The sequence below is a fragment of the Centroberyx affinis genome, unplaced genomic scaffold (assembly GCF_046629955.1).
Source record: "Centroberyx affinis isolate AG114_WGS23_722 - 3 ecotype Tasmania unplaced genomic scaffold, CSIRO-AGI_Caff_v1 ptg000051l_1, whole genome shotgun sequence".
In the NCBI taxonomy this organism is placed as follows: Eukaryota; Metazoa; Chordata; class Actinopteri; order Beryciformes; family Berycidae; genus Centroberyx; species Centroberyx affinis.
Genome location: NW_027278763.1, coordinates 107,918 through 131,964, shown reverse-complemented (window position 1 = coordinate 131,964; position 24,047 = coordinate 107,918). Strand labels below are relative to the sequence as shown.

The 24,047-nt window shown below is 43.8% G+C and overlaps 1 protein-coding gene across 3 annotated transcripts in view; it reads right to left on the bottom strand.

The window, feature by feature from the left end:
- Positions 1–6,689: 6,689 nt before the first annotated feature.
- uvrag (UV radiation resistance associated gene) overlaps positions 6,690–24,047 on the bottom strand; it is an 83,300-nt gene continuing 65,942 nt past the window's right edge. Inside the window, exons 14-17 of one of the 3 annotated variants that reach the window (XM_071518702.1) lie at positions 17,201–17,292; positions 8,285–8,663; positions 8,047–8,182; positions 6,690–8,010 (exon numbers count right to left, since the gene is read on the bottom strand). In XM_071518702.1, the coding sequence (XP_071374803.1) occupies positions 7,820–8,010; positions 8,047–8,182; positions 8,285–8,663; positions 17,201–17,292 (798 nt within the window). In that variant the 3' untranslated portion in view covers positions 6,690–7,819. Of the gene's footprint in view, positions 8,664–17,200; positions 17,293–24,047 lie in introns of all 3 variants that reach the window. The other 2 variants (XM_071518695.1, XM_071518686.1) reach the window with 2 other exon arrangements.

Below are 24,047 nucleotides of genomic sequence, written 5' to 3'. Positions count from 1 at the left end.
ATGTGTGTAATTGCCTCTTGGAGTAAAAGGCCTGGATGCACCTGCGAAATATAAGAAGAGACAATTACACACATGACAAGGTAATTAGCAAGGCGAACATCTACTCAATTCAATAACCTTGAAGATTTCCCCGTAAAATGCCGGTGTTTCAGTGATTATCAGCGACAATGTCCATGTGTGTCCCATTATCAGATGACTGAGTGTGCATGGCCAGGTGTCTGTGATCCACAACAGGATGTGGCTTTGGTCTTGGTGAGTTGCCCATCAGAATCTACCTTATTCCCATGGTGGTCATTTTGAATTTAACGTCAGTGGGAAACTCTACCTGCAAGACCGGCATAGCGGATGAAAACAATGAGATGACAAACCAGATAGAAATGGACCAAAAAAGGCAAGTTTGCTTACCAGCTGGTGAGCTACTAGCTAGCTACTTATAGGCAGATTCTAGCATATTCTAATTTGTTTTTCAGTGGGGAATCTGTGAAATGAAATGTGCTGTATTTGAGTGTGACAAAGGTTCAAAGTCTGCTGTAGGAATAAGGTTTTTTGGCACCCCAGAGCTTCTCTGTCCGACCCTTAGGCCCAGATTGGGTTATCGCTGGCAATTCAATGTGGCTTTCTTATTGCCTATTAAGATACATTAAAATATGACTCCCCTACTGCACACCGCAGTGTATATTGGTGGAAGAAGAATTGTGGAGTTATTCCTAACGATTCATAAATGGTCTTAAATCATGTTCTGTCAGCTATGTACATTTTCCGATAAGCAAGGCAACATTAAACTGCCACATTTTTGAATGGAGTTTCCTCATCAAAGTTGTGGGAAAAGTCATTCCACCCACACTACACCCAGACCAAAGTGCTTGGTATATAATACACTGTGTTGGGCTCCAGCCAGAGGATGAACAGAATGATGCTGATAGAGTTTTTACGCACTGTACCAATCCACAGTTGAATATATCTGCACAGCAGTGTATTATTGTTCATGGCGAACACTCCAGTATTCCTTTTCAACAGGGCTGCAGATGCCATGCAGCGGTACGTAATCCTTAGTAGCAGGTCAGCGGGAAGCCTGTTGTTAGGGAAGACTGATGCTCAGCCAGTGTTTCAGTCACGAGATCGACACCATGAATCAATGCATGGCTGTACCTCAAAGGGATATGGAGAAAGGGGATAATTCCCAGGAATAAGAGAAGAGAAAACAGCAGTATATTATCCATGAAAGCACATCTACTCCAAAACATGTACACCATATACGTACAATGTGTGCTGTATAAAAGCAAAATGATCATCCGGCAAAAATCTAATCTTTCCTTTGGTGTTGTAATACACCTTTTCTGCACCATTGTTGCCCATTGTTAGCTGTAGGGGGGACTGTTGTTCAGGCCCATTGTGTGCATTCCCCTCCTCGTCTATATGTCAGGTGTCATTTACGTCATTCACAGTTTTGAAGGTAATTATAGAAAGCCACAATGTCTTCAAGCACAAATTTTACCACAAAGTACTCATAGGAACAGGATGACATCAGTCCTCAGCAACTGGTTTTAATTTCACAAGGTCCAAAATAAAACCGTCATGGTCATTGTGATATTACTTTCTACCCAGTATGCTCCACTCGCAGCACTCCAATCCCAATATTGATACTGCTGCAATGAATTCGGCTGAACACCGTTGCATTTCATTAGGCTCAACAAGTGGACCATGTGGAGAGAGCAAGTCAGCCCTATAAAAGTCGGGGTTTGCTGAATGCCTGGGAAAGATTTGGGCTCACGTTTTGAAAAGAAAACACTGGGACTGATAGTCAGAAACGGGGTTTTACTGCAGAAAAATTGGAGAGGTCACTGGGATTTCTTCCAGGCAGATAGTTCTTGTTTCTCAGATGGCTTAAACAGCTGAGGAGGGTCGAGGCATGGCGCTGACCGGCGCAGTATCAGCCTGTCCGGGCCGGGCCAGGCCGAGGTGAGCGGATGCACCAGGGCCCGGTCTGCGCTCACAGACAGGACACCAGAGCTGCTGGGTCTCCCTCCGCACTTGTAACGCGGTCCCCCAAGCCCTGTATTGTGACTGTAATCCAGCTATAAAGAGTTATAGTCACAGTATGAGGTCTCAACTCGCTAATGAATGAGAAAGTACTTTGAGTCTGTGTGTTGACTTTGAACCACAGAGTTGAACGCTGGCCAAGCCTGATATCTGATTCTTGGCCTCCTCTTATCCCCAGTGATGAGCCTTATATGTACAACATCCACTTTAGGACAGAGAGTGAGTCTTACAAGTTTTAGTTACATATCCACTACTGTCATGTCTGTCTACTATCAGTATCAATCCATATCCTGAGTAGTTTTAGTTTGTATTGTTTAATTGCTAGATACCGTTTGTCATCAGGGCAAACTAATGCAAATATTAATGTATCATTTGCTTTGCAGCTGTCTGTGTTTTTGCTTTGTCAGTTACATTTTTAGTCTGATTTCTATAAGAGAACCAAGAAACTGTAAGCCCTTACATTATAATGCAGCCATCAAACACTCTTTTTCACACATCAGTTCATGGAATTCCAAAAATAAATTTGCATGGCGTTATGCCAAAGACTGAGCAATGACAGGGGATGTACTGTATGACTGAAACCAGGTAATGACGAGGATATAGAGTATCACTGGGTCCTAAGAATGACAAGGGTACGGTGTGTGACTTTGACCCAGGACGGACTGTGTCAGATGATACAGCTGCTGTATAAATGGACTGCTGATGGACTGAAGCTATTCTCCTCTCGCTGAACCCTATTTGTCCTGCTCTTGATAGCGCTAAGCTGCACTGAACTCCATGACAACAAGGTCATCAGGACTCCCTTGCACATGCTGACAATATCAAAATGGCCACCAACTGTTTTAATGAAGTCATCAGAGTAAGTATCATTAGTGTAGACACTGGCCTGGGAGTATAGAGAGAAACTGAGGCTTAATTCATCAGTGGTCACACACACATACGATGGTGTAAAGCCCCCAGGCCCGTGCTTACACAGCTAGGGCTGCTGATTTGGCCGCTGTGTATTTTGCGAGGTGCCTGTGATGATGAACAGTACAGTAGACGTTACATTGCAGCAAAGCTGAACTCTCAAACTGAGCACTCTGCTCAAAAATATGAAGATGGCTTGATGAATAAGGAAATGAGGCCTGCTTACTCTCACTCTCAATGCCTCGTTTCTTTTTCCCATATACTTTAAACTACAATAATAACCTGCAAACTATCACAGTTTCAAGTCCTGCACCTGTGCAATGGCACATGCACTCAAATGCAATACTGTGACCTGGTCTGGTTTCCATGATGGCACCAATGTCCCCTCTCTGACTGGATAAAGTGTCATTCCCAGAAGGCCGAGCGTCTGTGTGCTCTGTGGCAGAGCTTTCAGACACCTGTAGAGGCTTAGCTGTGAGAGCAGACAGTCTGCACAGTGAGACAGGGAGCTTATAGGATTGAGCAGCAGGAAACTGCTTTATGTGAACCTGGAAACAGAAAGTACTAAGAGACAGATTCAATGCTCATCTGCATTACTGAAAGCCCTAATGGCAAAGCCCAATAAGTAAACGTGATTCCAAAAGAGAAGGGTTTATTATTGTGCTTAATGGGCTAAAATCTAGTGACAGTAGCAAACCGTAATCTACCTGAAACTAAAGGGATATGTGAATTACAAGCACGCGTTATGTTTCCGGTTGCAGGTTTCCAGAGCTTAATGTGAACAAATTGATGCATTATCTGGAGCCTTGACAACAAAGTGTTACGGTAACACTGCCAGCAAGCTTGGTTTTTACTCAATTGACTGCATAATGAAATGATTGAGCAGCGGTTTTTTTTTTTTTTTTAATTTAATTAGAATGGGGTTTGCTTCAGGTACTGAACCCACTGTACGGTTAGTCACATGTACAACCATGTGTACATGTACATGGAGTCTAAGAGTCCAGGTTCTCAGATTGTCAGTGTGAATTAAACCAAAGAGCTGCAACCTGCCGACCAATCTATTGAAGCTCCATCTAGTTAGTAATGTAGTTTGGTCCACAGACTTGTTATTTCAAAACAAAAAATAAGGTAATGTCACGAATCTAAATTGATGAAGATAATTAGTTTCATCAAATCAAGTGTAATGTAATTGTGTTAGAGCTCACATACTTTATGGGATACAGAAGACACCACGGGTTGCAGACTGTGTCAGGTGCTGCTTGCTTAGAGCAGCAATAATTATAGAAATGGAAGAGCGAACCTGACAAAGCCTGGAGGCAAAAGGCGTTGTTCATCCTGCTGCACTTGTCATTGCTATAAAGGGTTAGATGTTAAACATTAAGCCTTTCAGATTTCAGTACAATTATTTCATCTTTGCATGTATAGAGAGAATTATAAAATATATAAATTAAATTTTTTTTTTTTTTCTTCATGGATAGTCTGTAGGGCAACAAAAATGAGATTAAGAAAAAAAAAGCAACATTTTGGTAGCTTGAGGTCTAGAATTTTTTGTAATAAGCGATGCTTATCTCAACATCAAGGTCAAGTTTAACATTACAAATCTTAATTTTTTGTCATAAATGTCATAATTAAAAACTGTCTGCATAATGATGCTATGAGGACTGCTGCCAGTGCCGGTAGTAGTGCAATTTCACAACCTTGAGCCCATAATAGAAAGCAGGGAATAAGGTACAGCATGTCTCTATTATCTAAATAAAGAACCTGGAAAGGACAAAACATTGATGTTTTTGATAAACTCCTACCTCAAACCCAAAATATTAGGAGACAGATATAAAACAGACATTTAAGATGGGCTGGTCTTGAGACCACTCCCACAGATGAAAAACATTAAACAGGATGAAAGAAATATCATGTTTGATGTAGCCTGCACTTGCCAGACTACTGTACATTTCATGTAATTCAGTGGAAGATGCTCCTTCACTCTTTTCCCCGTCTGCAAACAATTTCTGTGATGAGTAGTGTTATGATTCATCAAAGTGTCAGCTATGGCAAAGGCAAACAGATTTGTTTTATATGCTTTGGCATAGCCACAAGACATGGATGTTAAGATAGTTAATTTAAGGGGTGCAGCTGCAGCGTATCGTTACTACTAAAATTATAGTATATATACATTTATTTTAATATTTTAATGTTTCAAATGGTAGAAATATAGCTAAATCAATTTTCATAACTCAATTGCCACAGTTGAGTTTGAACCACTATTGTGGGCAATAACTTAGCCCGATGGATTAGATGTAGCAGCTTAGTAACCTCCTTAGTTTCCTTACTTTTTTATGTGCTTTACACAAGGAAACTTCTGCATTACTTGTTGGAAAGATTTGGGATAGAAACTAATATGAATCTAAAAAGACGAGAAGGGAATCTGATTAAATTCTTATATCGAAAATAAGTCTAACCTTCCTATAGAAATATGTTCTCTAATCAGTCCTTCAAAGATTCCCGAACAGGTCCCTGAGGACATCGCAAGGGCAATTTTTCCCATTTCCCAAACATTTCAGCAGAAAACCTATCAAATCCTTGAATTAACAGGGATTTCACTGCAACAGCCCCCACACACTCAAACTAGAACACACCCGCACCAATACAAAAGTAGGCAGACCACACTGTTAAAGGGGGCTACATACATCCATGCCATTGGACTGTAAGTCTTTAATAACAAAACACCCTCCATACAAAAGTATATGTACATGGTCACTTACTGAACTGTATAGCAGTTTATGGAAATGATCTCATATGGTTTATCTTTTAGCTTTAAATACAATACAATACAAACAGTCAGCGACCACAGTACTCGATCAGAAATAAAAGGTGGGATGCCGGTGGAGACTCCATCTTTGTCACGGCAGGCGATGCAAAGCGGCTGTCCATGTCAGTTTCCATCCATAAGGAGGTGTGTGGCTCGTTCGAGACCCAGACACTGGTGATATAGTTTTAACATTTGACAACATCAATGGGTGACTTCCAATGTCGGTGGGAAAAAAGAAAACAACAAAACATTGATTTCCTTTGAAAGGAAGCACACATATTTGTTGAGACATAAATAATGCAAATAATTGCCAATGGATACCAGTGCAAGAAAGCAAGGTCGTTCAGAACAGGGAGACATGGGGGACTAAGACTAAACCACAGACAATGGGATTGAGATTTAAAAAGTGGATACTTGCTATTAACAATTAGAGCCTGAGCGAGACATTTCGACAGAAGACAGACACATAATTCAATTTTTTGGTCTACTGAATATGAGAATCATTGGACATAACATTAACCTTATTAATATTGATGGGGTATGCTAAAATGATAAAAAAAAAAAGAGAAAAGAGGACATGGATAAGGACAGAAAAACGATTGCACCGTATCCCTGCCATGTGCCATAAGCTCCAACCTCCCACTCCTGTGATCTTCATCTAAAGACCTGAAAGAGGCGCTGAACCCGATGTGGAGAGCGAGGGGAAGGTCGCCCTGCAGAGCGGGAGGGCCTGGACATGCGGCGTGTCACAGTAAGGGAGTGTCTGATTGGGCTACAGGTTTCAGCTCCCGCCTCACTTTGTGATAGCAAGCTGCAGTGTGACATAGTTCAAAGGTCATTGGTGGGATTACTCGAAACGGAACTGCTATTGGTTGCATGCTAATGTGAAGCCCCCCCCCCCCCCCCCCTCCCCCTTTCGGTATGTAAAGGCAGGTTGCACTGCACACAGATGCCCGCGTCCTCCCTCCCGCACTCGCCCACTGCCATGCACTCTGAACGAAGGCCCGGGAAGCGTCTCAGCCACAAACATTTGCTTCTACAGTCAAAAGCATAAGTACTTGGACAGTGGGCTCCGGTTTGGACAGCTGAAGTCGATTTTGTCTGATAAAACTTCCAGGAAACATTTTCTACTTTTATGATTCTAGAATTGAGAAAATGCCCAAACAGATGTAGCGCAACAGTCCACAAAACCTTACAGCTCCCACCACTATGCCTCAAGTTATTACCAACTCACTTTGGTACGCTTAATTTCCAAGTGAAATGGAACTCTACAGGAGAATAAGCAAGAAGAACCCTCTCTTGTTGAAGCGGACTTGAGGTACAGTGATAGGAAGATAAGGATTTGGAGCTGCTGCATTGAATCCGGGCCTGGATATTTAGTGACTCGCAATGCATCAGTGATGCATTGAACGTTGTACCACAGTAATGTGGGATATAAGCCATTCTGCAGCTGCAATCCCATTTAGATGCAGGAGGCTACATTTTGGGTGTGGAAGTGGACCTTAAAAGAAGTTTAGAGATGCTGATGTTTTGTATGAAAAGTTAATGGGTGAATTAATAACTATTGCAATAAGGGTTTGGTGACGAAGTGCAAATTTTATATATCATTTATTAAGTTAAATTTAATACCAATGGTCACCTGTTATTGGGACAACTGACTAAACTAACTGACATTGTTCTGAGTTAACATAGAGGGGATTTATTTATATTGAGGCCAAATAATACCATGGATAAAAACTGACTGCACTATTGTTTCATGTACATCTTTAAAAAACACATCAAAGTCCACACCAAAAATAAAAGATTAATTTCAGCTCACTGTCCCAATACTTGCACTTTAAACTGCATTTCATTTAAAGGATTACTGTAGAAATGTTTACAAGAAGTGCAAATTGGTCATTATTCCAGAATAGCTCCTATGTTTTTTTGATGTTATGATGCTTGAAAGAGGGAGTCACACTTGGGGACTCAACCTCTCTCTTCTCAATTCATGTCCCTGACTTATATATGTCCAAACCCCTGTGCATGTATTTCACGCCCCTCTCTCTCCTTAGGTCCTTTGCCTCACTTGTCAGAGTTCTTGCGCGGTCGGCGGAAGCTGGACATGTTCTCATTTAGTGCATAGATACGCCTGGAGAACTCCTCAAAGCCAGCAACGTCCAACTCGCCCAGCACCTGATCATCGCACTCCACAGCCACCGCGTGTTCCACAGGGATGCAGGGGTAGTCCTCCAGCCGGGCCCCTTCTCCCAGCCCTAACCCCAACCCTAACCCCAACCCCAGGCCCAGGCCGGTGGCCTCCGTGCCCATGATCTCCTCGGCCTGCTCCACCGAGCAGCGCAGCTCTGGGACCAGGCTGACGGCCCCCGGTCCTGGTACCAAGGAGCCGTTCATGGCACCCGTGTGCTGGCTGGTGGGCAACACTTCCTCGCCAGTGTCCAGCATTGTAGGGGACTTGGATCCATCTGTGTTGCTGGGCTGCTGCTCTTCTATCTCTTCTACTCTATCTACTTCAACCTCTCTTTCAGCCCCCTCGTCTCTCTCCATCTCCACCGCTGCCTCACCACCTTCATCCTGCTCTTCCTCCTGCTCTTCCTGCTCCTTGGCCTCCAGAGTCTTGGCCAGGCTGAGTGAAGCCATGCCAGCGTCTAGGGAGGAGGACAGGTGCTTGGGTGAAGGCGAGGGTGGCGCCAGGCCAACAGGGGGCTGCTGCTCCGCCATGGCTGTGTTGTAGCTGGTTGGAGGCGTAGCCTTGTACTTGAGCTTATCAGCCTCCGAGCTGGCCCTTTTCCTCAGGCCCCGGTCTGGGGAGCTGGTGTGGCAAGGGTAGCCTATCTCTGAGACAGCAGACACACCAAGCTGGGACTTGGTCGGCACTGGGATGGAGCTAGAGATATGATGCCGGTCACTGTGTGGGACAAAGAGAGAGAAACACTGAATGAATAGAGGGGAAAAAAGCGAGGGATGATGGAGCTAAATAAAGAAAACACAAGTCCACACACCAAACTGGCATTTCTTTCATGCTGCATTTCCTCAAACACCAGAATTACAGAGTATGATATCAAATATCAGAGTATGATCCAACTACTTCGGTGTGCTGATATGAGATATCCAATGGGGGTTCAGGTTCAAACAACAGAGTATACTAGACCTAGACCTCACTGCGTGTCATGGATGCAAGATTTAGGTCCATTTGCAGGTCCATTTACTACACCAAGCAATAATCTTTCACAGCCAAAATGAGAGACTAGGAAGTTGCAAGGGAGGGGATGAGACACAGAGGCTCCAATTGGACCTGCGTCTGCATTGATCTCATCAGCCCCCCCACCCAAAGCATCTACCTCCTTACCCCCTGATCCAGAACGGAGACAGCTGCAGCCCTCTTGCAAATCACTCCACGTTACAACATTCAAAAAGCATTTGTGCAGCCTGTGTGACTACATGTACGTCCCACTGTCTGGAAGTGCACAGCAGGCGTCCACCCAAGTATGCTGGACCTCTGAATAACAGATAACAGACTTGCGATCTGGGCCACCCCGCCCCACACATTCAAGTCATAAATTTACTTAAATGGGGGGCCTCACCGTCTCTTCTGAGCCAGGGCCATGTATACCTTACCAGACTATTTAGCAGTGTGCTTAACGTGATCATACAGCTATCTCAGGAGCTAGAACGGTGGGGTCAAGGGTGAAGCTGGGCCTCCCTGCGCTCTCCAGAGATCCACATGTGCCTGGTTAGAGAGTGAAGGACGAGACTCTGCTTGTTCAGTTGGAGACAAAGTCACCCCACATGTACCTGTAGTTGTTCCCATATCTCCTGGCACTCAGACAGGGAGTCTCGCTTGCGACAGTGGCACCCAGACCCCAGTGGCAAGAGGACTGGTTGACGTACACATTAACTGAGTACTAGGTTCGCTGTTTGATGGAAGTTTTCATCACCAAACACATGACAGCCTGTAAAGCGGGGCCTGACCGTGACCCCTCGTGGCCCCCTGCAGAGGTGGTCTTGACACAGGGTTCACAGGCAGGATCCTCCCATGACAGAAGTTTGGAGGAATTTGTCTAGCTTCACAAGGAACTTCTCTAACTTCAAAGTGCCTCGTGATAAATGAAAACCGTCCACGGCCTTAAGGTACAGTATGTAAAAGCATGTTACGATAACAACCTCTGAATACTGTACCTCATGGCTACCATTTCAGCTAATTGGAGGCATATAGACGAAAAGGTTGGATGGTCAGCCAAGGTCAAGGTAAAGTAAATAAGGGTAATGACTTGATATTCTGAGAGTGCTCCTCTGTAGTGGGCAGAACTGGAGCCAAACTATACTTTACTTGGCAGTTCATGTCCAATACAACACATCATTTAATCCAATTGACTTCAGCCTGGCCCCTAACAACCACATGGTTAATACTGTCGCTGTGGCAACATGGAAGCGATGCACTCTTAAACACTTAATTTTCTCGGGAGGTAAACGAACGCGAACGAATAGAGAAAAGTTAAATGATTTGACATTTAAAACATGTATCTGTGAATTTCCAAACGAAATCATCATGGCCAGTTCTGAACCATTTCCAAAAACTCAACACTAGCCCGATTTGGTGGAAAGAAATATAGAGAGATGTCATGAGAAGTCAATTATCATTTAAATGACTGGAAAACGTGGCTCAGGCTCTTTGAAACACAAGACAGGTTTGGAAACCGGAGATGCTTGATGCAAAGCAAAAAGTTAAGAGTTTCCATACATAATTTATAACAAGCTAATAAGTAACTACTACCAAGTTTTTACTGGACTGAGTGATGTCCTCATGGCAAAGGCTCTGAGGCTGATTAGATAGCTCTGATTTGAATTAATATCAGCCATCTTGGTCTACATCTCTCTTCTTCCATTACTTGCTCTTGCGGCTCCTTTAGTGCCCTCACCGCACATTAATCCATTTCAGTATCAGAAGGGCTCTGATATTAGCTGACCAAGATACATGCAGATGTATTAATCAATCACACTGAGAGATAAACACACGGGCAGCTTTTCTGTGTGTAATCATGCCATATTGCTTCTGAATAATGAAGCGTGTCTTACTTGGACCATATTGAGTTTCTACCTTAGATTAGTTCCTTCTACTAGTCATGTGTCGAGCTGAGCTCTTAACTGTGGCAGTACAGGATGAGTTGTGGAGGACAGCGGCCAGGCAACCCTCAGGGGTGTTAGAACATTTTTTTCTTAAAATATAAATCCTATAAATCATTTTTACAAGAATTACTAAAACCCCTTTTGGAAAAGAGGCAGGAAAACAAGATTTCTATCACAGTTGGGTTGAAACATTCCACCGCATCACTGTAGTGTGAGTGAAAATGGCTCAGCTTAGCCATTTTCACTTCTGATTTGTTGCCAGGCATCCCCGAGTCATGTCTCAAATCAACCAACTCAACCTCTCTTAATTGGTGCACCTTCTCTTAGCTGCTGTGGTCCGCTAGAAGTTGTTATTGTGCATGTTAGGATGTTAGTGTGCATTCTTCGTCCCATAATTACGCTTCCACTCATTTTGACTTTAACCTCGCATCTTCCTGTTCATGCTGCAATGGCAAACCTTCCTCAGAGAGTTATGCAAAGACAGTGTCCCAAGAAAAAGCTTTCGACAACTACTGCTACTTTCTGAACTACTACAACTACTACTACTACTACTACTACTACTATTACTATGCTTTCACAGGGAGGTCAGAGGTCAGGCTCAGCTACAGAGCAGCACCCTGGAGCTGGTAGGGATTCAGTGTCTTGCTCAAGGACACTGGATGCTTGCTGGCACAGGGGATTGCACCCAGTTATTCCAGTATATGCTCACTACGCCACCCAGCTACTAACACAAGTGTATGTGTTATTCCACGTAGCAGTTTCACAATACAAGATTTTGATTTATTCAGGGGTACGTTGCTTTTTAACGCTTTATGTTTTACTGGGCCCCACTCCTTGGTGGATCTCCCTGACAAAGATTTCACTGCATAAATGCTACTGAGAGGTCTCTGCCTAAATCATCAGGCAGAGAACCTGACATGCCAAACCAGAAATAGGTTCACTCCTCTAAAGGGTTTCTCCCGCTCTCTTCTTTTCCGCTGCTGATGTAAAACCTGGCATATTTCAGGCGGACCCGAGAATTCAGTAAGCCAAACCTTTCCACTGTCTAATCCCCCGACAGGCTTCACAACATGCCCCTGTTCATATCCAAATCCTGCTAAGATGCCACGATTCTGGGCCAAAACCAACAATAGCAGATAAGATTTGGTCTTTTGATGTGGTAAGGGAAATCCCTGTAGAACTACTAAAGTAAACATTACTAAAAATGTGATATGCACTACGGGGGAAACTGAATTTTCTTTTTGTTTTAATAGGGCAAGGCTGCTCGACTGTCTGGCCTTTGAAGATAGGGAGTATTTCTGTTATATAGAAATCACAACAGCACAGCATGTGTAACACATTCAACAAGTTGACAATATAAACACCCTCACATGTGGTTGTTTTTATGACATAGAGATATTGATATAATAATCTAAGATGCTAATGTACAAAATATAAAATGGGACTATTTCTACTTGACAGTTCCCAAAGTATTACTATCAGTAATAAATGGAGCCTAGCAGGAGTTACTTATAGGACTCTGCTGCGCTCTTTGCAGAAAAGTCTGATTTATAGATATGGGATCCTTCTTCCAAATTTATGCTTGAGGCACATCACTGCCTTGTCCCTTAGGGAAAAAAACTATGTGCACCAACATACACACACACACACCTGTGCACACTGTGATTATAAATTGGGGTGTGTAGGTATGCGCGTGTGTATATGTACATGTACATATTTGGGTGCCTTTTAGTACCTAACCTTTTTTGGTCATCAGTAAAATTCAGCCCCACAAATTATATGAACGAGAGTCGCAGAGGCAACATAGTTCGGAATTCTTGGTCATATAATGTTAAATATAAATTATGTTAAAGGCTTCATTTTATTATAATGATAATGATTTTGCCCAAAATTTCAAACACAGTGTGTCACCCATGACACCACCCATCCATTTAAGATTATGGATGCCTCCAATTTTTTAAGTTTGTCTGGCAGTTAATGGGGAGCTAAACCATGTGTACCAATTTCACCTATGGTAGTTTTGACAGTTTGTATACTTATCTCAGGCTAAAGAGCCATCAGCATATTAGGGGTAGAACAGCAGATGTGGAGCTAAATAAGAAGTAAAAGCAGAGCCCTTTCGTATGTTGACGTTTGTAATGCACATGGACTGAAAATCTGTTTAATCACAGGAATACCATTTGTGAGTGTGTGTGTGTGTGTGTGTGTGTGTGTGTGTGTGGGGGGGTGCTATCATCATCATGACTTGCAAAATTTTCATTTGAGGGCAACTGACTTAATTCACAAAACATATCTGAAAAATAATCATTCTGCACGCTACAGGCTATATATATTTAGTTATGCTTTGTCTGCAGAATATTGGGCAGGCTGCCTGCCACTGCTGAGAGAGTGAACAGTAGTGTCAAAAGGTTTATTCCTGTGGACCGTCCATGTTGAGCAGTGTAGAATGTCAGCGGAGCTCTTTGGGGTAAACTGGACACTGATATCTCTGTGTGAGATTCTGGCATGGACATTCACTCTCACTGGAATAACTGTATCAGCTGTAAAACATCACTGGATTCCAATCTATATTTATGGTTGCATGGACAAGTTCAAATAACATCTGCAACATTACTTTTTACAAGTTTCTTATATGAGGTAATTCACAACATAAGCAGAATGTCACACCACTTATATTTTAAACATCTTATAGGCCTGATCCGTTTGTTTTTTTTCCAAAAAATTTAAACTATCATGTTATAAAAACTCCTATTAGAAAAGTGAAACTCAAAATTTGGTTAATATGATTGTTTTACAAAAAAGTAAACATGTCGTCCCCCACGAATGACGCAGGCACCACTTGGTCAGTAACAAGTCATTGTAACATTGTAACGCCTCCCTAAGGCCAATCAGTGCAATTTTAAAAATGGAGCAATGAGACGCATCATTCCCTTAAGTTTTGTTAAAATTCAATAAGCGGTGTCTAAGACACTGACAATTAAACAAACGTTGTAGCGCCTCCCCTTAAGCCAATCAGTGTAATTCTGAAAACGCTGCAATGGAGAAATGCCACATCATTCCCTGAAGTTTCATCAAAACCTCATCAATGGCATCTGAGGTATTGTGTGAGATGGATAGATGGACCGGGGCCGATCCATAGTCCCTCTCCGTTCATTGTGGGAGACAAAAGAAAAAAAACATTTGGAAATTGCAGTTTTATCTCCAACTAGACTGAAACTCAATGTTTTGTGAACCATCCCACCTCTACAGAATATCACATGAATGGAAAAAGGAATTACACTTGATTTATTCTTCCCAATTATCATCCTTCATTCTTCAAGGCACCCGCTAGGCTTAGTGTGCCTTGCAAATGCTTATTTCAGGCGTAAGTACTTCTGTACTCTGTCACTGATTAGACTGCACCTGTCTAAATATCACAAGCCCTTGTCTACACAAGTGACAAGAGGACTACCATCAAGACAGACACACAAACTTATGATTTTATGTGGTTTCGATAACTTTTCTCTCACTATGGCTTCTTTGGGGAGGAGTTCGCATCCTCCAGGCGCAGCGTGTTGTGCCAGTAGGAACATGGCTGTGTTGAATCAGCCGGGCCGGCCGCTCTACCACACCTTGCCTCCCCCCGCGTGTGCAGCCCTGCTTCCAGGCACCGGGGAGGGATTAGGGCCCTATGAACCTCTGCCAGGCCCTCTGCGGATGTGGAGCGGCAAATGGGAGCATGTTGAACGCGTTTGTTTTGATCTCAGCGGTCTGTTCCGTTTACAAAGTATTGGTTTCTGGTACCGTCTCTGTCTCCCTCCCTTGGTAATAGATTCACCATTTTTCCTCTGTCTTGTCCTTCAGCGAGCGAGCCCCCGCCCCCCCCCCCCCCAGAAAAAACCTCAATACTGCCCATTTTTCATTGGTGCTACATACTATGTTATGACAATGAGTTCCTGAGACGCCGCTGTTTGGAAATGTACAAAGATATGATCAGGCGTCAGCCAGTCATCCACCATACAGCCCACTCTACACAAATGACATAACCAAGTCTACGCACACCTTACAAACTTTTAAGTATATATTGGAATCTGACACACACTCTGCCTTTACTCAGTCTTTCCATCCAGTCTGTATAAAATGTCCTAGATGAACCCGTTACGTTCCCCTGCTATGGATCTTTGCGCTTTGGGAAAGGCCCTCTGTGCAGATTGGACGCATGCTGCATTAGTTCTATATGGAGGGGGGAACCATTTCCAGAACATATTTGGAAATGGTTCCCTTGGCCATATCCTTCATCACATCATCCCTGTTTGGATGGGTGGAGGAAGAAAGAGGTGGCAAGGAGGGATAGAGGAAGTGGATATCAGCCCCTCTCTCACAGTCTATGGGTTAACTCCCTACAGCTGCCATACAGCATTTTTATACATCCATATTTCATAAGCTTGGCCCTCGTGCTGGAAACAGTATCTGAATTTAGGCTTTTTCAGGCAAGTACAACGGGAGGACGGGAACTGATATGGGGAGGAGAAAGAGCAACAAAAAAAGTGTGTAGCGTAAATGTGTGTATGCAAGTCAGAGGGGGAGCTGCAGTGTGCGGAGTCTTGTGACGAGAGGTGGCCAAGCCGTTACCACCTGTATAACACAAGTATATCTGGTCATTTTTCACCTGGACCGTATTTCATCTCATTACTTTTCATCATCCCGATCCATTCCGACACAAATCTCGTCAACTGCCTCCCTATAAAGCTATTTACATGTTGCTTGCCTGGGTGTGCTGCTGACACAGTCCTATAGGGCCACTCAGTAAATACATAAATGACAAATTAACCTAAAGAGCACCCAAAGCCTGCCTTTTCAACATATTGACAACCCCTGCTGTAATGAGACGTAATATTTAATGTTTAGTTTATCCATGACGTGACAACTTCTACTATGTATTTTGTACTTTACACAGCGGTGCATATTGACAGGCAATAAGGAATTTATCTACAATAAAGGCATGACTTTAGATACTTTTCAGTGTCCACTGGCCCATTTGGACTGTATTGGAGGACAGGACACTCAGGTAAGAAAGACGCAAGTAGGTCGATAGTGAAGTAATTAACAAGATTTTGGTCGATATCGATTGGTATGATGACAAAAGATGGGAAAATAAGGTCCAGGTAAAAAATGGCCGAAGTTATGCTTGATGCTCTAGAGCCATGTGTAAAGCAGAGTTCAAAAGAGCTCTTTTATAGTATGCGAGTGTGACTGTGTATCATCAGTTTGCTCCCTGAGCCAAAATATAATCACATGTAGATAGTTAAAAGTAATAGATGCAATAGATACACATGTGCCTGTAGCTCAGTGCAGCCTGTTCAGCAGAAGGAGACGGGCAGTTTCATGATTCTCAGTCGACGACTCATGAGTCAACACAGAGCGGCTTTTGTTCCCGTCCCTGTGGTCTCGTTGTCTACCAGGAGTGTGGCTGCTGTGAGCAGCCGTACAATTGTTGGACTTCCACCTCCACTTTTTTACTTCCCTGCACACACACACACACACACACACACACACACACACACAAACACACAGCGGTAGCCCCAGGGTTCGCGGGCCCATGCTTTCATCTAATCTATCTTTGGGCCCTTCCACTTCCAATTGGGGGTAGGAGCGGGTATGAAGGGCTGATTTGAGGGTTCAGGCTTTTCATGGCTTCTTTCCTTTCAAAACAAAAGATTATTCAATTAATGTGTGTAATACACATTTTCCCCTTTGCTGACCCTGGGAGAGGAGTGGAGATCAAAGACGGCTTTCTCTTTTATAGGGCAGTGGAGCTGACTAACTCTCAGGTTTAAGTGAAGAGAGAGAGAGAGAGAGAGAGGGAGAGATCTAAGCATTCCACCCACTGGGACAAAGTGGCTGCTGCAAATCTCATCAACGACCTTTTTTTTTTTTCATGTGTAAGTACAAATAATGTGCCATGGTGGTAGAGTCCATACGATTTCAGTCAATGTGGTGCTGTGTCAGAGTGATGTCAGCACAATAGTTCAATTTCACTTTGAAAGCGTAGTCATACTTCTAACGATTGCAACCTATCGCAACAATTTCAAAGTTTGAGCAATGACAGAATAATACATAGTCAAATTAATTAACAACATATTAAAAAGCAATGAAAATAATCAATGAAATAATCCATTAGTCAAAACCTGGTCTATCAAAGCAAAAGCAATTTTCAAAGTAGGTTAGTTTCACAGATATTGGCTCAATCTGACAATGACGTTTGGAAGAATATTTGTGGTCTAAACTGTCTTTCTCACTCCTTCCACTCCTCAAGTGAACGGTTGCCATGACACTTACCATCGGACCAGCAGGCCGTGCTCCAGGAAGTTCTTCAGGTTGGGTAATGTTTGCCGCAGGTCCGGGGTGGACAGGCCATGTTGGTATCTCAGCTGGAAGAGAAGGGAACACAGAGCATTAAACTGTAACAACCTGCCGCATGGTGCTGAACCATACACAGCATGTAGTGGCACATATCGTTTAGACACTTATGCACAGTCTCCATTTTTGGACATCCTTTGGAGAAGAAAGAAATACCACCTACAGCACTGGAGGACTGAAGCCGACATTCTTTCACCATGAAATAATTCTACTCTCTCCATCACACTATTATTCATTTGGACACACAATGGGCATTTTTCCCTGATAACAGGCGCGTGTGCTAATATGTAAGGTGTGTGGATGGACAGGGGATGAGATGCGGGTGGCAAGAAAAACCAAACTCGCTGCTTGAACATCTGGACGAAATGGGGCGAATAAAGAGCACGCTATGAAACTATTACTTGTTCTCCCGTTTGCTCTCTCTCTTTTCAGTAGACCCACTTCTAAATTTGGCGTCTAACACTCCCTCCCTCGCACCACAGTGCTTTATTTCACGATGATAGAATCAAATCCACTGAAAAAAAAATCAACAAGGCCACCTCGAAACTCCAGCTCCGGTGCCAGAAATATCTCGCCGACAGTTGAGCAATGTCATAGCAAGCCAACCCGTGTCCTGGAGAGTTTATTTAACCTATATTACTGAACAGCAGAGGAGCATCATGCCTCACGTCCAGCGTATATCTCCCAGGCCCTTCTGTCACACATACTGCCTGCACCAGCTGACATCTGTTTTCTTTCCACTCTGGCACCACGGCAACCATTCTTCTTTTCACACACACACACGCACGCACACAAACGCACACAAACACACGCACGCACACACACACACACACACACACACACACACACAGTTCCACCTTCCGGGCAAGTGATGAAGTGCATGTGATTGTGATTAAGAGGGACACAGTGCGCCCACCGACACACCTCTCACCCAGGATAACATGCTACTAACTCATACACATAATATGAAGACATAATGGGGTGAGAGGCACGATAATGGAGGAATTACAGAGAAATAAATGTTTGAGCCTCAGAGGCCAAAGGTCACACATTCCCTTGTTATTGTTTACAGTTTAAGAGGGAGACAAATGGTTTTCTGGGTATCAGCAGTCATCGCAGCACGTCCACCCCCGCCCGTTTTCTTGCGGCCACCGCTATAAGATTCTGTCAGGACCATGGTGCAGTACATAGTGGTTCTTGTAAAGCTTGATTAATGGCATGAGGAGTGGCATATAGGCATTAACACAAGGGGCCGTGCAGCCACTGCCAGAGCACACAGAGGCCACATGTGTGTGTGTGTGTGTGAGTATGTGTGTGTACGTGACTCTCAGATCTCTCCTCAGCCCGGTAACAAAATGGCTTTAATCCCAGTCTGTCTGAACAGCTGCCAGAATAATGTGTGCACTGTATGGTATGAATGTGTGTGTCATGTACCATAGTGTTCACATGTCTGCATCAGAGTGTTTTTATGTTCCAGCATGTCTGTGTGTGTGTGTGTGTGTGTGTGTGTGTGTGTGTGTGTGTGTGTGTGTGTGTGTGTGTGGGCACGTGTGTGTGTGTGTTCTGGCCCCAAAAGGTCCCTGCCTGTTAGTGGAGCCATAGAAACAACAGTCACGACAGTATCAGAGTAGAGCTTTTATCAAAAGCAGCTCAGACTGAGGGAGTCAGACAGGGGTGTCGCCTCAAATCCCCACTGGTGATGAAATGGTCCAAAACCTATGAGAACAACACAGAGATCCATTCATGGCTCAGAGTAAACCTCGGGGTCTGACCGAATGACGGTGCAGCGCTGTCCACAGGCCCGGCTGAACGGAATAGGGTTTGAAACGGTGGGCCAAGATCAATAACACCACCAGTTTAGAAACAGAAAGCGCATAGCAACGTTGGGCAGGGGGCCTTGAATATTCTGTGCCCGAATGTGAAAAAAAGGATCAATCTCGTGGAAATCTCAACAGGTTATGGTCTAGATATGAATCAGAAATAAGCATAGAATAAATATTATGGCTTCAGCAAAGGTAAACTACGTTTGTTGGACATACTGTATGCTTTGTGTGACACTCGAGCAAAGTTGTGAGGCTTAACAAAACACTGACTAGTAATCCCAAGACTTAAATTGGTGAATTGGGCTGAGCTCTGAAGTGCGTGTGATAACTGTACTGCTTGTGTGATGGGAGCTCTTTGTCATATTACACGCCTGTGTGTCTGAGTGTGTGTGTGTGTGTGTGTGTGAAAAAGAGAGGGCATAAGTGTGTATTTGTGTGTGTGCCTGCTATTGTTTTCCTGTGCTGAAACCTTGCCAAGCGTGCAGCACACAGAAACTGGATATGGGTGAAGACAACAGAGTGAGGGGTGACATCACTGGCTCGCTCTGAGTACACTGCATTATTGTGGAGCTTGTTCTGGCGCATTGAGAGAAGAGGACGTTCCTGGGAGGCACATGTGTGGATGATGAGAGGTATTGAAAGGACCGCAGCTGGCCCAGGGTACCATGTATGTCTCCAACATGGCAACAAAGCAGCTTGGATCTTGGCTCTTTCTTTTCTCTTAAGCCCTAACAATTCCACCTGCGTGCGTGCTCGCCCAGGCTTTTGCCAAATCTCTGCCAGTGGGCACCAACAACACTTGAGCTAAGTGTCTGGTTGGCAGCAGCGCACGGTCACCAGCACTGGGACTGGGCTGTGTGGCTGCTTCACACTGTCTTTGTAATGAGGTGTGTTAAACACATCCAGACTGTTTGGAGGACTGGATGCAGAAGCCCCACAGCTGACCCAGCGCTCAGCCAGCCAGACTCTATCAATATTCATAAACTGGTCTGGCCTCCCTGGTGGAAGCCGCATTAAGTTGCTTCTCAGAGTACACTGTGAGTGTGTGTATATGTGTGGCAGCGCTATGAGTGTGTTGCTCATGGCCTTAGTCCTGGGAAGGATTATATCCTGGTGCTTGGCTGTTGAATATGCAAACATCAACCCCTTCCCCCCTTCCCCTCCTTCCCCGCTTGAGACAAACAGAAAAACATCAATGAGCTGGCTGTGTAATCTGGAGGAAAACAGAATGGAGAAAGTCGTAACAGAGGATGAAATGTGTGAGACAGCTTAATGACATGAAGCTGGATGTCATTTCCAATTGCAGGCGCTCAGAAAGCGTAAAATGTAAGAATGTAAGATGGAAACAAACAGCTCAGTGGGAGGCTCTAGGTTTTGGCGTCCAAACCCAATCAGTTGTTTGGGAATGCGTTGTAACTGACACACTGGATTGATTTCTGTTGTGCACAACAGAAATCAACCAAAATTGGTGTATGATCTGAAAATTTTAGAGTGCACAAGAGTGTAAAATGAGTATCTTGGAGAATTACGCAAAAACACGCATCAATAACAATCTCTCAGTGTTTCTATGTCAACAACTCTAACCCAGATCATACAAATTGCTCAAAATAAGTCCACTTGAGACAGCTTGTCATTTCCCATTTCCCTCCTATAAATGCTCGAGTTGAATGCTGGCGCAGTCCTTTGCGTGCTTGTCTATACGGTATGGAAGTCTGCTTTCAACCTGGCCACGGGGCTCTTTGTAATGGGGCTAACCAGATCGTGGTGAGAAATTCCCAGGGCCCATTGAGGGCGGCTGTAAGGCGAGAGGACCTAGTCGTAGGGGAGGGGGGCGCACCCACTGGGGCTCTTTCACATGATGACATACTGAAATGGATCCGGCCGGGGCTCCTCGTCGCTGCTCACACCTTTGTGTCTGGCCACTCCCTACCCTGTTTACCTATTCAACAAAACCTACTCGGGTCTTTGGAGCGTTTGTACTGGGTAATCTGTCGATATGACTGCGGGGCTCGGTATGGGTGTGTGTGAGGGTGAGAGGATGTGCGCAATCGACTCGCCATGACTGAGAACTCGGGGATGCATCCTCATCCATCACACAGATAAAGTGAGAGCCAGAAGAATGCAACACTGTATACAGCTCTAGCCTGCCAATCCACTGGAGCCTTGACCGCACATAAACACAGTGAAGCTGACGAGAGCCAGCGGGAACCAGTCAGTTTACAGTACATGCCACCCATCATTTGGCAAAAACCTGTTTGTTTTCGCTGAGCTCTGTAGAGCGGCTAAACAAACACAGCTCGGCTTATGCCACGTATTACTGTTTCCCTGAATTTGTCACTACTAATCACCCTCAGATCAGACCGCGAATGTGGGCGGGCGGCTGAGCATTTTGAGGTTGATTGCTGATGACGCGGTGTAGGAGGGTGGCCCAGGTAACGAGGCGCTCCTCTCCCCACTTTTATGCCGTGGGATCACTGGAAGAACTGCTTGTCAGCGTGGACATCACAACAGTTCAGTTGGTGGACGTTATTAGCATCATCTGACAAGAGGTGGTCCTCCGTATTCATTGGAGATGGGAAACAGAGGAAATGTGGGACGCAGGATATTTCATCAAGAGCGTTGCATTTCGTGTGTCAAGGGGGTCAAAACTCTCCAAATCAAACTCTGGAGTATCCTGTGCATGTCTGACCTGCATCACGCACAATTACCCAGTGATTTATAATCAGAGTGCGTTTGTCCACTTGGGTAAAAATAGAAATGGTATTTTACAGAGTGCATAGGTTTTACCGACTCCCTAGGGAGGATAATCAGGGGGCTCATTAGGTCCTATGACAGCTTGTTGTACAGGGGGCTATCCAGGTGTTCCTCCCTCCACCATCCCTCTGGTAAATCCACAGTATGGAGACTCCAGCCAAGACCATGTGGTTGACACAGACATGAGTCTCCATACATAGACTTCATGTGTAGAGAACTTGAGCTATGGGAGCAGCCTGCCACTGACAATATTTCAGGGCTCTGTCTCTTTGGATTAAGCTGACTGAGTCATGAACAGCATACACACCAGTCAAAAAAAAAAAAGACTAATACTTTCATGAGACCTGACAGTGGTAAAACCAAAAAAGCCATGATGTAGCAAACTATCGGGCAACAAACAAAATATGATCAGACAAAACTAGAAAGTCAAAGTATGGATGAATTCATTACAGTCTTATTGAAGAGTGTCTGCCGCTTCTATTATATCTACAGATACCTGCTATGAACTGTGGTATCAGGTCCGTATGCTGGGCTGTTGATTACTGAGCCAAAGCTTACAGTATCTCACTGACCTGCAGCCAGACAACTGGCCACACTGCACTGGCCAGAACAGAATAAACAGTTTATTAAAACAGAAAGTACGCTCTTACTACACATAAAAAAAAAGCACATTACGCTAGTAAAACTGAAGCATTAGGAAAAATTGTGGTTCTCTCCTCTGTAAAATCACCATGTCATCATTTCTTTTGGCTCATGTGACATCCGTCTCTGTTTGTAAAACATTTCGCATCCACACAGGGGATTTATGGGCCATTCCTCAAAGGTTATGACAAGTGAAACATGCAATAAAACTGGCAACAGTTTCTCGCGTCTGACTGGCTGGTGCCCGAAAACCACAAACGCCACTCAAACTTTTTTGTGAACGCATGCCAATGATCAATAGCACTCTTAACAGAGATGGTTTAAGGCCTGCAGCAGGTAAAGATGTTCTCTGCTCTCATTATATTGGTCAGAACTTGTATGTTTGCATGTTATTTGGGCATGCATTTTGTTATTTCTTATTCTTTCCTTCCTTTTTAATGTCGCTGTGTATTTTAGCACAAGCCACGCACACAGCAGCAGCTCCATCTGATTATTTTATAAGGTCTTGTCTACGGCACTGCAAGCCACACACGTAACATAAGTTCAGGACCTTTTGATCGACGGCTTCTGTTCTCCCCGCCAGCAGATCTATTGTGGGCAAACTATTGGAAGTTTGAGTCCAGTTCTGAGGACATAAACAGCTCAATCACCTCAGTGGGCTGATAGGGGTCACACTTTAAAACAATCTATTTATATACACTGAGCTTACTTTCTGATCTACTGTTTTGACATTTCAATAAACAGTATGGCTCATCCAAACGAATTACAGCATTGGCGTTGTCACTCTGTGGCCAAGCTGCAAAGCCAGAACCCATCATTTTCATGTTAAATATTGATTATACGCCAAACCTTACCATATCACAGAAATATGCTTAACCCTTACTTTGAAAATAGGGAAGAAAACACGGTCACTTGATGTCTGAGGACAAAGCAATTTTTGACTTTGCAGGTTAGCCAGAACGTGAAAACCCAGCACTGTTATCACGGCCATGCACTTTCACAACTGGTCAAGTCATCTTGTTTGCATTGTCATTATTGTTATGATAAAAAAAATCTATTAATAGCAAATTATCATTATTATTATTTGATAGGCTAACAGCCTCTGACAACATTAAGCTTCAAGTAGCTTGCCCCCTTGCTATGTGGTTGTGGCTACAAGCATTGGAAAAAAACCCAACCACTTTCACCACAGGATGGGTTCCATGTAGTTCTTTACATTCAAATGTGCCTGAAATTTACCAGGCAACACAGAGGGACAAATGACTTGTAACTGCATTCTAAAAGAAAAGATATATACAGTATTTCAACAAAACAGTCAAAGGCAAGGAACGTAATTTCCAAACGCCATGCGCAGTAAGTTTATCCTTAAATTAATTATGTTGCTAAAATTAGGAGATATAAATAAGATAAATTACAAATTTGGTTTTGACTCATGACTTTCAAGTTTCATGGAGAAGTAAAGTAGTTCTCCCTCACACAAAGCCTCCTTGTTTACTTGGAACAAAAGAATGTGCAAAAAGGCAGCAATTAGTTTGGCTCATGGCTGC